At 38.4% G+C, this 13,110-nt stretch overlaps 1 protein-coding gene across 4 annotated transcripts in view; it reads right to left on the bottom strand.

Annotated features, from left to right (window-relative positions):
- ANKRD12 (ankyrin repeat domain 12) overlaps positions 1-13,110 on the bottom strand; it is a 66,527-nt gene that overhangs the window by 5,527 nt on the left and 47,890 nt on the right. For 3 of the 4 annotated variants that reach the window (XM_061448793.1, XM_061448796.1, XM_061448795.1), the window contains 2 exons: positions 8,405-13,074; positions 881-979 (listed from right to left, as the gene is read on the bottom strand). In XM_061448793.1, the coding sequence (XP_061304777.1) occupies positions 881-979; positions 8,405-13,074 (4,769 nt within the window). Of the gene's footprint in view, positions 1-880; positions 980-6,199; positions 6,709-8,404; positions 13,075-13,110 lie in introns of those variants that run through there. The other variant, XM_061448797.1, reaches the window with a different exon arrangement.

The following is a 13,110-nucleotide window of genomic DNA, read 5'->3' as shown; positions in this document are numbered from 1 at the left end:
TTTATCAGAAGAAAAGAAGGTGGATTACAGAAAGCTCGGAAAACAGAAAAAGCAGCATCTTTTCCTTGGTTACAATTAATTTCTTTTCAGTCAGAACTTGAACCATGTTTACATTCTTTGTGCTTGTTATTTTATACCTAGCTTTACACTGAAATGCCTCCCAATGTGGTTAGTTAAGCCACAATGAAATCAACTTAACCAAAATGTACTGCATTGGGTTTTAATGAGCCTGCTGCTTGTATAACCCTGTGGAAATATTTAAGATACATTATAGGTGAGAAAGCGGTCCTGTCTATATTCACAAGCAATCTGGTTCGCAATACTGACAAGACATCTAAAGCTAGCTGCCAAAGAGAAAGGTTTGGGCACCATAAAGAATACTCTTAAATCAGGAATATTTTCTCAGTATCTGAGTTCATATTTAGTCAAGCCTACGGATGCAGTTCTAACATAATTTTAGGCCGTTTTTGCAAGCAGAATATTGCAAGTAATGTTTTAGTCTTAAAGCCACATATGTCTACTACCAATACAGAATATGCTCTTGTTTCAATTCATTTAACTCAGTTACTTTGGTTCAGAGTCTACAACCATTACAAGCTTTCAAAACTAGAATCCGAAGCTTTCTTCCCACTTCTCACTGCCTCTGGGAAAAATCTGGGTCACATGTTAGAGCAATTAAAGGAAAAAGCTGCTATCTTACTAGCTTAAGTATTCTGCTAAGCCATTTTTTTTTTTATTTACAAGTCTCTCCAATTCATAAATTTGGATAGAAGGCAGATTACTTCTAAAGTAATGTCAAACTGAGCAAATGTCCATTGAAAAATGAAAACCCCTAAAGCTTAAAGTTGGGAAATACAAGAATAAATTACTTTAGCCTTACCCTTTCAATACTGTGCTGCAAACGTAGTTTCATCCTTACAACCTCCTGTTGTTTAAATAGTTCCTTAAGCGGGTCTGACAGTGAGGGAGGTGGGGTAATCTGTGGAAAAAGTGTTAATATACAATATAGTGAATATTTAACATATGTTTTTATGTATTTAACATATGCTTAATACTGTTTATATGATTTGGGCTTTTATTTTTAAAAAGCAAAACAACCATAAGCAAGGTATTTTTTAGGGAAAATATGAATTTTGTACATTCCATTAATTATATGGCTTCAGCCCATTTGCAATAAAAGGTTTAAAGGATTCTTTGCCATAAAGTTAATAAAGCTGACTGAAATGGCATTTCGAACTGTTTACTGCTTTTAACCAGTCATTGTCAGCATGCCATAGCTGTTCTTTAAAAGGGCTATATATTAGAACATCGTAAAAATACAGCTTGCTTTCAATTTTAAAGACTTTCAAGCACAACTGTTCATTTTGAGAAGTTAAAAGCTGCCTAACCAAATACAAGAGCATATATATGGCATAAAAGATAACCAACCATCTTCCTAATTTTATAATGATGCAGAACACAGGCAAGCACAAAAACCCCATTACAGGCCAGGCAGTGGCTTAGAAGTGTTTCTTCCTGTCAGTTATTCAAATAAGATTTTTTTAAAGGCCTATGCCTAAAAAAAAAAAAAAAGATTATAAAAAAGAAAAATCACACAGTGAGTGAGCTATCAACACTATTACTGATGGGATATACTCCAAACATTTTGCATGTCTAGTCAATTAAAGTTATTACTGTATGGTATTACTGACCAGACCGAGCTGTATGACAAAAACTGTAAAGGCACCTGGAGCCCTCATGGCAACTGCAGAAACCAGAAGTTTCTTGAGAAGTAACTAATAAACATTTTGGGAGTTTTAACGCTCCATGCAAAGTTTACTTTTCTCTATGCAAGTTCTGCCTGACAGTTCAGCATGGTTTTTAACAACTACTAGATGTAAGAACGTTGGTATTGCTTTGGAAAGACTGATGAAAACTAAATAAAACATTGCTTACTACCACTGATGCTCAGAAACCACAGCTGAAATATATACCTACAGGTGTTTCCACTCCACCTTGTACCTCATACAAAACACAAAGACAGAAATCACTCTATTCAATAATATGCATCCTGCAACTATCAAGAAATACTAAATCCATTATGAAAATATGAACACACTGTATTATTAGTACCAATCCTGCCCCATGCACTCCAATAACAAAGTGATTTACCTACCAAAAGTTACTCAATTATTGTTATCTTGGCAAATTATTTCAGGACAAGCTTTTCCCCCACTGGAAGTTAGCCAGTATCTTTGAAGTTAAAGAACATACAGAATAACTAATTGTGATTCATTCCTTAAGTTACTATTTCGTATAAAATGACATTCAACTCCTTCACTTTTCAAACTACTAAACAAGATACACTTCACTCTTCCCAACAAAACAGTTTGGCTTCCAAACCAGTGAGTAATGCTTATGGCATGTGCCATTTGGTATAAGTCATCAGCACTAAAAACAAACAAACACAACAACAACAAAAAAAACAAATCACAAACACCTACTGGAAGAATCAGTCTTAATCATAACTGATAGCAATGTGTTTAAGTTTAGCTTGAGAGATACTGCAGTCTAGTTTTGCCTGGAAAGTTTGGATCCACGGCACAGTGCAACAATGCTGTCACAGTCTTTCAATAAAATAAGATGCTTGTAACACCACCAAACTTTTACCTAATTACTTTTACCAAACCCCAAAGATCTCTCAAAAATCCCAGTGCTTTTGCTGAGAGGGAAGCTCACCACATAAGCGGCAAGATAAACCACCTGTCTATAAAGAGGGTTCGAGTTTATGCATCCAAGTTAGTCAGAAATAAAGCTCCCCCTGCCGGCCGGAGGCACTGCGTCTGGACAAGGGAAGCAAACTTCCTGGCCTCAAAGGAAAATGAAGTTAAAGATTTCAAGGCAAGAACAGCCAGAGGAGCCTCTTGATCTTCTACTCAAAGAGACGGTTATTAAAGAGACTGCAAAAAACGTGTAGGGAAAATACAAACATGCATGCTGAACTTGAAAGAACAGAGCATGAAGCTGAATGCCACGAGGAAAAGTTGACCTCAGTTTTTTTGTATAAACAAAACCAATTATCGCAAGTAGTTCCTTAAAGGCTCAGACTCCATACAGACAAGAAGGATACAAAGAGGCCCTGCCTTCTCTTACCTCACCCATAAAAGGCAGACAGAACTCAGCCTCTCACCTCTCTGCTCCTCTTCACAAGAAGGCAGCCATCGTACATAGCTGAAGTTCAAGACATGCCCTTACATCTCCAACACATGAAAATCAATTAAGAAAGTTTCCTGCAGGCCTTGCATCCTTCATAACAACTACAACAAAACCAGCAGCCCCTCACTCTACAAACATTCAATTCTCATTTCTGCCAGTTATAAAAAAAAGCAACACTGAAGCTAATTCAGATTCACACGTACACAATTTTTCCACAATTATTTTCACACATCCCTCTCCACCTCCCCTCACCCATGCCACCCAAAATTGACAAGCCTGCTCTACCGCTATAATATTTCATGCACTTAGGAAGCAAAGTTCTGGTAACACCACTAAAATAAGGTTTTACCACTTAAGTTTCTACAGCAGTGGCTGAAAGACTGGACAGAATCCCTTTTACTAGAAACATCTGTTAGATAGCCATCAGAAGCTGGAAATGAATCACCCGGGTATCTCTTTTCAGGAGGCAGCACAGATAAAGATGACTGAACCCCGCAGAACATACTGATGTAGCAATCTGAAAGGTAACATAGCTAAGTACAATTTAAATTTACTCTCTTAGAAGACTGAGATTTGTTGCCCTCTGTTTTGAACTGAACTGGTGTCCAATATCTTGTCTTCTATTTGCATTGGAGAGAGGGAAGCTACAATTCATACGTGACTATCCTTACAGCCTGAGGTGATATGGGTTATAAATTACAGTATGTAAACAAGGCTGTGGAAATCAAACTTAAGTGCACCATCTCCTAGTTCCCACCTACAGGATGTCTGAAGTTCATCAGATAAACTATAGTGCATCATTAAAATTCCAGTGCAGAGAACAGTTTGTTACACAAACTATTCTGAGTCTCAGAGTGTCAGAGCTAAATATATTGTCTTCACCTAGACCTTCACACAGTGATATCTAACATACAGCAATAATTTAAGAAAGAGTATCTACCTTCCTATAGCCTATGTAAATTAATGAGGCAAAACTCAGGCTGGCAGAGCATCATGAAAGAACCATTAAAGGTCAACAGTGGCAAACTAAAATTATTAAATTCTATACACAAGCAAACCCTGCACAGACATTAAATCTGAACTACTAATAACTTTTAAAATTCTATCTTTTTATTTCTGGAAACAAACATCATTAATTTTATCAAACTTGTGCATTTATGCAAGTGACAGTAATTAAATAAAACATTTAGCTGCACCGTAGATGATTTTTCAAACAAGCAAAACTAAAATGCTTAAAATATTTCCCTCTAGATTAAAAATCATGCTGCTTTCTTACACTTTACTCCTAATGGAAATAAACACCCATTTCCTAATCATTTATTTGGGCTTCTCAGAATTCTTTTCCCTCCCTTCTGCCTGAAACAAAAAGCTCTATCTGCTCCTTCTACAACTACAGAAGACTAGCAATACCATGAAAGCATATACAAAACAAGTGACATTTTAAATAGAATCACAGAATGGTTTGGGTTGGAAAAGACCTTAAAGATCATCTAGTTCTATCCCCGCTGCCACACACAGGGACACCTTCCACTAGACGAGGCTGCTCAAAGCCCCATCCAACCTGGCCTTTAACATGGCCAGGGACAGGGCAGCCACATCTGTGGGCAACCTGTTCCAGTGCTTCACCACTGTCATGATAAAGAATTTCTTCTTAATATCTAATCTAAACCCATCCTCTTTCAATTTTAAACCATTACTCCTTGTCCTACCTCTGCATGCCCTTGTAAAAAGTACCACTCAAGCTGTCAAGGTCCCTCTGGATGACATCCCTTCCCTCCAGCATGTCGACCACACCACACACCTTGCTATCGTTGGCAAACTTGCTGAGGGTACACTCAATCCATGCTGATGACAAAGATGCTGAACAGTGCCAGTCCCAATACCAACCCATGAGGAATGCCCCTCATTACTGGTCTCCATTTGGACAATGAGCTGGTAACCACAACCTTTTAAGCATGACTATCCAGCCAAATCCGTATCCACCGAGTGGCCCATCTGTCAAATCCATACTTCTCCAGTTTAGAGAGAAGGATTTCATGCAGGACAGTGTCAAATGCTTTGCACAAGTCCAGGTAAATGGCATCAGTTAAGCTCTTCCTTTATCTACCAATGTCATAACCCCATCGGAGAATGCCACCAAATTTGTCAGGCACGATTCACCCTTAGTGAAGCTGTCATCAATCACCTCTTTGTCTTCCATGTGCCTTAGCACAGTTTCCAGGAGGATCTACTCCATGATCTTGCCAGGCACTGAGGTTGACTGGCCTGTAGTTTCCCAGGTCTTCTTGTATTCCTTTTCTAAAAATGGGAGTGTTTCCCCCATATCTGGTCTCCTGAAGTCCAGGAGCCCTCTTTGCTACCCTAAGAATCTTGAACTCCACCATTTCATGGTCACTACAGCCAAGGCTGCCCTCAAGCTTCACACTTCTCACCAGCCCTTTCCCGTTTATGAGAACAAGGTCTAGCATAGTCCCTTTTCTTTTTGGCTCCTCTATCACTTGCAGAAGGAAGTTATCATCAACCTCCTGGATTACTTATGCCCTCCTGTGTTGTCCCTCCAACAGATGCTGGGGTGGTTGAAGTCTGCCATGAGGATCAGGACTTACGAATGTGAGGCTGCTCCTATCTGTCCATAGAGGGCCTCATCCACTCAGTCTTCCTATAACAGACCCCCACTATAATGTCACCTGTCCCTGTCCCCCCTTTAGTCCTGATCCAAAATCTCTTGTTCAACTCCACATCCATCCCCAGGCAGAGCTCTGCACACTACAGCTGGTCACTGACACAGAGGGCGACACCCCCTCCTCATCTCCCCTGCCTGTCCTTCCTGAAGAGCCTGTATCCTTCCAACACTCCAATCATAGGAGCCATCCCAGCCTCTGTGATGCCAATAGGATCACAGCCCTGCAGGTGTGTGCATGTCTCTTAACTCCTCTTATTTTTTCCCCATGCTGGGTGTGTTTGCATAGAGGCAGTACATTCATTTGCATAGAGGCAATTAGCACCAGAACATGTATGTACAGGGAAGCAACCCAGAAATCAAAATGAGATAAAAACTCAGTAACTGTGATCCTTCAAGTACATATGCATGTTTTTCTAAACTTTTTTAGAGGTTTTTCTTTACAAGAAGTAATTGAAAGCCATTCAGAATTGGGAGCATCCACTCACCTCTGATGTTTTCTGAACCTAAGTTACCCAAGAATTTGCACTACCCCATTACCTAAATTATTTTCATGAACTGGAGAGTCTCTATTGTGCACAGCAAGAGAGACAGGAAGGATGTATGAAGCAGTGCTTTAATATCAAGTCAATTAACTCTCCCTTTTTTATAGTACCTACACATATTTCCATTTATGACAGGGAAATGAATTCTATTGCCCAGATAGAAGATGGACCAGGGAAAAATATATGCCTTGCTTCTTCTCTTTCCGCTTATCCAAGATTAAACACTGAAGTGTGACGCCCAAGCAGTAAGTTGTATCTTGGAAACAGTATGTACTTGACTAGCAGCTGCTATTAAAAAAAAAAAGAAATTAAAAATCCTCTGCTTCCAGGGATAAAGATATATTACAGAAGCTGCAACAGCTACTGAGAAAGACTGGTAGACTGGGGAAAGCTGACAGCCTGATACACTGCAGCAATGCTTATGATACATCCTAGTTCACTTGCAGACCAAGGGAACCCACATCTTTCCTCAGACTATAATTGATCTACTAATTACAAAGAACTGTGGTCACCATCAAATAAGAGAGAACTCAATAGAAAGAGGATGCACATATTAATTCTCTCAGGCAGAAATAGGGGTCAGACTGGAAAAATGAGAAGGAACAGCTTATATGGGGGATTATGATTACCTCTGAATGAAGCAAACATTTTTCAATTTTATATATTAGACTTGTGTGCATTGCTAAATCAAAAAAATCTTCAACTCTATTGGAAAAAGCTAAGGCAACATCTCAAACAGGGGCAAGTTATCTTAAATGAGTCAACTTCGCAACTACTCCATTCAGAAATACTGAAACTCAGACTTCTCCTAACTTGATGCATATTAAGTAACAGGCATACAATCAACTTCTGCTGAATTCTAACATTACCAAGCTACTGTATGTCAGCCAAACAACTACTTTAGGAAATCAAATATGTGGTCTCAGCCAATTTTAGCTATTATGTGCGTTAACTTAAACCATTCAAACAGACTTAAGCTTATATGTTTTACCTCAGAACTAGAACCGTTTAAGTGAATTAGGTAAATAGGTAGAAAAATAGAAAACCTCCTACTCCCAGGAGTGAAAGTACTTCAGAAAACCCTCAATGTGCAATGCTTCAGGTCTCCCGTCCCCCATATAGAACAATAAGCACAGAACCAGGTGTGCTGAGGAGCAAAGAAAGGAAATACAATTCAAGTGCTACCATGATTATGCCGATTTCAAAACAAGACACCAGCAGGGACCATGTTACTGTGAGAGACCTTGAGGGTCACCTCCATAGTAAATCGTAGTATTAACAGCACTTGAGCCAATTATGTTCTGCATTGCACAGACCTCCTTCATAGCTGTCATCAGGAAAAATGCCTGTGTCAGAACTATGGAGAGCTTTGAACCAAACTAGTGTTCCTGAACTATGGATGTTCTTCAGTGAAAAGGCAAAGAACTTCACATGATTAAATGAAATGCAGAATACTTCAATGATTACAAAAGCTAGGACACAGCAGATTACACCTGCTGCTCTTGAGAGCATTAAGGAGGAACTGAAATAGCTAGCAGGCTCTCTCCTACTTACATCTTTTGGTGACGGACTTAATATTTTGAAGTACTGCACACACCCCATCCACCCCCCCCCCACCCCCCCCCCCAAATGAAACAACATTGAATAATTAAGTTTTAACCAAATTGTTGCTAGCAGAAAATCTGAGAAGCTCCCAACAACTGACTTCACCTCTAGAAGGACAGTAGTAAATACTCTGAAATATAGTATTTGTCTGTGTGCCTTTTAAAGGTGTTGTACATGATGGTTTGTCTTGTAATAACTACGAAACCACACTTTTTATGCCTCCTGAATGGGACTGACATTACTGGTCATTATTAATTTGACATGTTCAACTTACTATTTCCAGCACAAGTATTCAGAAGTAAATTATGAAGAATGTGAAAGTTATGAAAGCAGAACATGCCTTTTATTGTACCGGATATTTAAAGACCATGTTACTTACTGTTGGGATGCATATCTTGCTCAAGGGATTGCCATCCAGTAGGTATGAGCCATTGAAGGTCAAGTATTCATCATAATATTGAGGTGCCTGAGGAGTAACACTGCACAGTAATTTACGCTTCTCTTCTATTTTTTTTCTTATGTGCAAGTATTCAAAATACGGGTTTGCTCTCTCAGAACTGTATGGCTGAATCTCTTCAAGTTTCAAAGAATCAGCAATAGCTGCCAGTGACTGCTGGGTTTTCTCCTTAGCCTGCAGTAAAGAAGGGTTCATTTGTGCAGGCTGAGGCACACGCAACACTTTTCTTTTACGTGGATGATGGACCTGAGCATCATCCTCTTCAGTTAATCTAATCCTTGCTTTCACAGATGCTGATGATTCAGACTCTTTTTCTGATGTCTGTGTGCAGCCAAGAGGATTCTGCTTAGCCTGGTTAGCAAGCAAATTTGCTCTGTTCCTTGTGATTCTTTGAGGTATTTCTTGCTGTTCCACCTTCTGATCTTCAGCAATTTCTTCCTCTAGTTTAATTATTTGGCTGTATTTATGCAACTCTTCCTGTGTCATCTGCTGTGAATTATTTGCCAAATTGGATAAAGAGGAATACTGTAGTGGATCATCTGTCAACACATTTTCTCTCTCTGTAGTGCGGGGTTTTTTATTAGCCACTTCATTTGTAATTCCCTTTGACATTCCTGAACCTAGTTCACAGAGATCAACACTGGCTTTATTATCAACAACATGGACTGAAACCAGCTTTTCTTGTTGGCTTTTTTCATTTCTGGGATCTGAAGTATCTTTTGTGTTACTATCCACTTCACTCCGAGCGTTTTTACAAGCAACTTTACTGAAGGCATACAAACTTGTATTCAATTGTGAACTGCTATCACTTTCAGGAGTATCTTTTTCTAACAGTACTGTAGGTAGATCATTCACTCCTAGATAGCTCTGTGAAATACCCTTTGCAGAGCTCTCAGAATATACAGCAATGGGCGCATCAACCTTCTTAATGTCTGAAGGGAAAAAAGCATTCTCCTGCTCTCTGCTACCAGTAGCATCTGTATCCAAAGTAGAAGTTGTAGCCTGAAGTAGATTTTGTTGTACAACTGATGAATCTTGACTGCTAATGCCTGGTAAGGAAACGCATTTAGATACATCTGGGAGTGCCTGGGTAGGTAAAGAACAAGGCGACTGTGAAGGCAAAAATGATACAGATTCTTGAGAATCGAAACTTCCCTTTATTTCGGCATGCTGAGGCAAAATTTCAGGTACTTGCTGCTCTTTTAACGTCCTCTTTTCAGAATTATGCATTCCTGTAACACTGTTAGTATCTTGCTCTGAAACACTATAACCTGAGTTGGTAAACTCATTGTTTAATGAATTAAGTCTGTCAAAAGGCACATCCCATGGTTTGGTTTGCCGAGTCACACCACTTTGACCACATGGCTCTAAGTGCATATTATAGTCTTCTGAAGGGCTTATCTGAGCAGTATTTTTAATGGTACTTGTACCTGTTGTCTGCTTGCTGCCAAAAGCTCCAGTTGGAGCTGATGTGAAGTTTGACTGCAAACTAGACACACTACTTTGAAAATCCCTTTCAAGCACGCTACATGGTAGTTCTGAATTAGGAGAAGTGCTAGCATACGTCTCAGCTGATGCCAGACCATTTTGATTATTTTCTTCTGGTATTTGAGGCTGTTTGCTGTGGTCGGAAACAGCAGCAGGCATGTTGCATCTTCGAACCTCTACTACAGGTCTACACTCATTTAAAACCAGTTTAACATCTTCAGCAGGTGCTGATCTGATATACACTGGTGGAAGCCTGTTTGTGAAAGGTAGCTTACTGCGATCTGGCAACTCAGCAAGACCATCGGTCTCTTTTTCAAGAAGGGCTGGTGATTTGGCACTTGCCAGAAACAGTGATTGTGAAAAAGACATTTGGGAATCCAAACCTTCTAGCATGAAGTCTGAATCATATTCAATTACAGGCCTTGGAGTAGTTACTGTGGTGTGGCAAGAATCCTCAGAGCTTGCAACTGAAACCATGGACACTGATCTGGAGCTCAGACCTGTCTTTTCACTTTCTGATTTGGGGGATCTATTTAAATTATCTAAACCCAATGAAGGCTTTATAACATTAACACTTCTTGTATCTAGTGATTGCAATTTATTACATGTGGTGTCTTTCTGCTGTTTGTCCTTCATACAAATGTCTGGCAACTCTGAGCTTTTTGAATGAATCAGTTCTTTGCTTTTTACTTCAGGTAACGAGTGTTTTGGTTTTTCTTTCATCTTGTTAAGTTCTAAACAAGGGCGTTTTTTTAAACGTTCCTTCTCTTTCTGCTTTATTTTTTCTTTATGTTTTCTATGCCACTGCTCTATTTCCAGATCTTTAAGGCTAAGCATTCTTTCAAAACTAGTCTGCATTAAATCGTCATTGACTAATCTTTTTTCTTTAGGTCGAGCATCCTTTGGTGCAGGGGCTGCTTTAGGCTTAAGTTTTTCATGTTCAAGTTTTAGTTTAAGTAAACTACTTTGATGCGGTTTATGTTTGTCTCTCTCTTTGTATCGGTCTGTATCTTTATCTTTTTTATCTTTCTCTCTACCATCTGGAGTTTTCAACAGATCATCTTTTGTTTTTTCTTTCAATGATGGCAGTTTGTCATGCACTGTTTTATTACTTTCTGTAGTACTACATCTCCTTTCCTCTTGTATGTGTTTTGAGTTTGCTGCTGCTGAGATCTCCCTGTCTTTGGATTTGTCTCTTTTTTCAACCTCCTTTTCTTTGTCTTTAGTTTTAATTTTTTCTATTTTGGCATATTCAGATTCTTTTTCAGACTGTTTGACTTTTTTTTCAGTACAGTGTTTTTCTTTGCTTTCAGCCCAATGTCTGTCTTTATCAGCCTTTTCTTTATCATGTTTCTTATCAGTTTTTTCTTTATTTCTTTCCTTGTCATCAAGTTTTTTAAGAGTACTGCTGCTTTTTAGTTTATCATTTTCCTTATGGCATCTTTCTGTTTGCTGGAAATTGGGCTTCTCCCTCACTTTCTCTAAATTTTCATTCACTTCTGCTTTTTCTTTCTCCGCCTTATATTCATGCTTTACCTTTTTCTCTTTTTCTCCATTTTTTCTTTCTAACTTTTCAATATCTTTTTCTTTGGCTGAGGTTTGCTTTTCAGTCTTTTCCTTATTTTCCTTAAAATTCTTTTCCTGCTTTTCAGTATCTGTTTCTATTAAATGAATATTGACAGCCTCATCTTTAACACCAAAGCAGAACAACTCAAATTCTTTATCTGCAAGCGTACTTTCTTCTTTTGTATCTTTTAATTTTTCATCCTTGAGAAACTTCTCACTTTCCTTTTTGTTCCTCTCCCTCTCTCTGTTCCTCTCTCTCTCTCTGTCCTCTCTAGTATTTTTCTCTTTCTGGAACTGTCTCTCCTTAACTAACTTATCTTCTTTTGCCACAGCTTTTTCTAGCTTTGATTTTCTGTCTGAAGAAAGAGATTCATGCTCTATATTTAACAACATATCTTCATTTTCATCACTTTTGAAAAAGTTCTCTTTCCAAAATTCTCTGTCAAACTCAATACTTCTTTGAACCTCTTTATGCTTATGTTTTTCCTTCTCCCCATCCTGTTCCTTTTTATGCTTATCCTTTTCTCTTTCCTTGTGCCTTAATTTATGCTTTTTAAGTGCTTTACCTTCCTTGTCAATCTTTTTCAGGGTATAATCTGAATTCTCAAATGCTGAGCTATTATCTTCCTCTTTAGTTTTAGGACTAGATTTTTCACCAAATTCTAAGTGAAAATCTTTCTGATGATGCTTGCTTTTTTCTTTGTGCTTGCAAGATTTGCCACTAGAGCTTTCTACTAGGTATTCAGAATCAGTGTTGTGATCATACCGAACTAATTCTGATTGCAATGTTATTTCAGAACCTCCTGGTGATAAGCAAGATTTGGTGTTTTCTTGCTTTAATGGTGTTGACTGCTTTTCACTTAATCCACAGGGATGCTTTGAAGATTTCCCAGCAGTGATATGAAATACATGTAAAGAAGAATCTTCTTTTGGAGTGAAAGACTTCTTAAAGGTTTCTTCCTCTCTAGTTTTATCTAAAGAATCTAACCCAGAAGCAGCTATATTTGTTACTCTGGCATTTTCTTTTTCTTGCTTAAGTTCTTGATTCTCTTTATTTTTGCTCTGATTTTTTACTTTCCTTTTAACTTTGCCTTTTTGCTTCTGTTCATTTGTAACCATATAGTCTTTCTTCACTTTTACATCAGAATTCGATGTCTCTGAAACAGGGACTATCTTCTTGTCCTGAGGTATTTCTTCATCTGAACTTTCAGAACTTGAATACAGAACTCTAGATGGCTTCTGCTTTTTGCTTTTAAATGATTTTGAAAAAACTACTTTTTCTTGTTTCACAAACAAACTGTTCTTATCTTCAGTCTCGTCCTCTTTCCTTAAGTCTTTTCTAAGAACGTGCTTGTCATCAATCATTTTTTTCATTTCCCCTTCATCATCATCTTTAAACTCATACTCATCAAGAGCAGATGAAAGTGGAGCCTTACTAGGGGCTATTTGTTTGCTGTCATTGGCTACAGAGTCCTTTTCCACTTCTGAATCAGCATTGCCCTCTACACTGGAAGGATTTACAGATGGAGCTTCAGAATCTAGAGTAAGAATACAAAAAAAAACTATTGGAATGG

This window comes from Pezoporus flaviventris, unplaced genomic scaffold, assembly GCF_033815535.1.
Source record: "Pezoporus flaviventris isolate CSIRO_AGI_PZ_B2104156 unplaced genomic scaffold, CSIRO_AGI_Pfla_v1 ptg000007l, whole genome shotgun sequence".
NCBI lineage: Eukaryota > Metazoa > Chordata > Aves > Psittaciformes > Psittacidae > Pezoporus > Pezoporus flaviventris.
The sequence above is the reverse complement of the archived record's forward strand: the minus strand, read 5'-3'. Positions and strand labels throughout refer to the sequence as shown.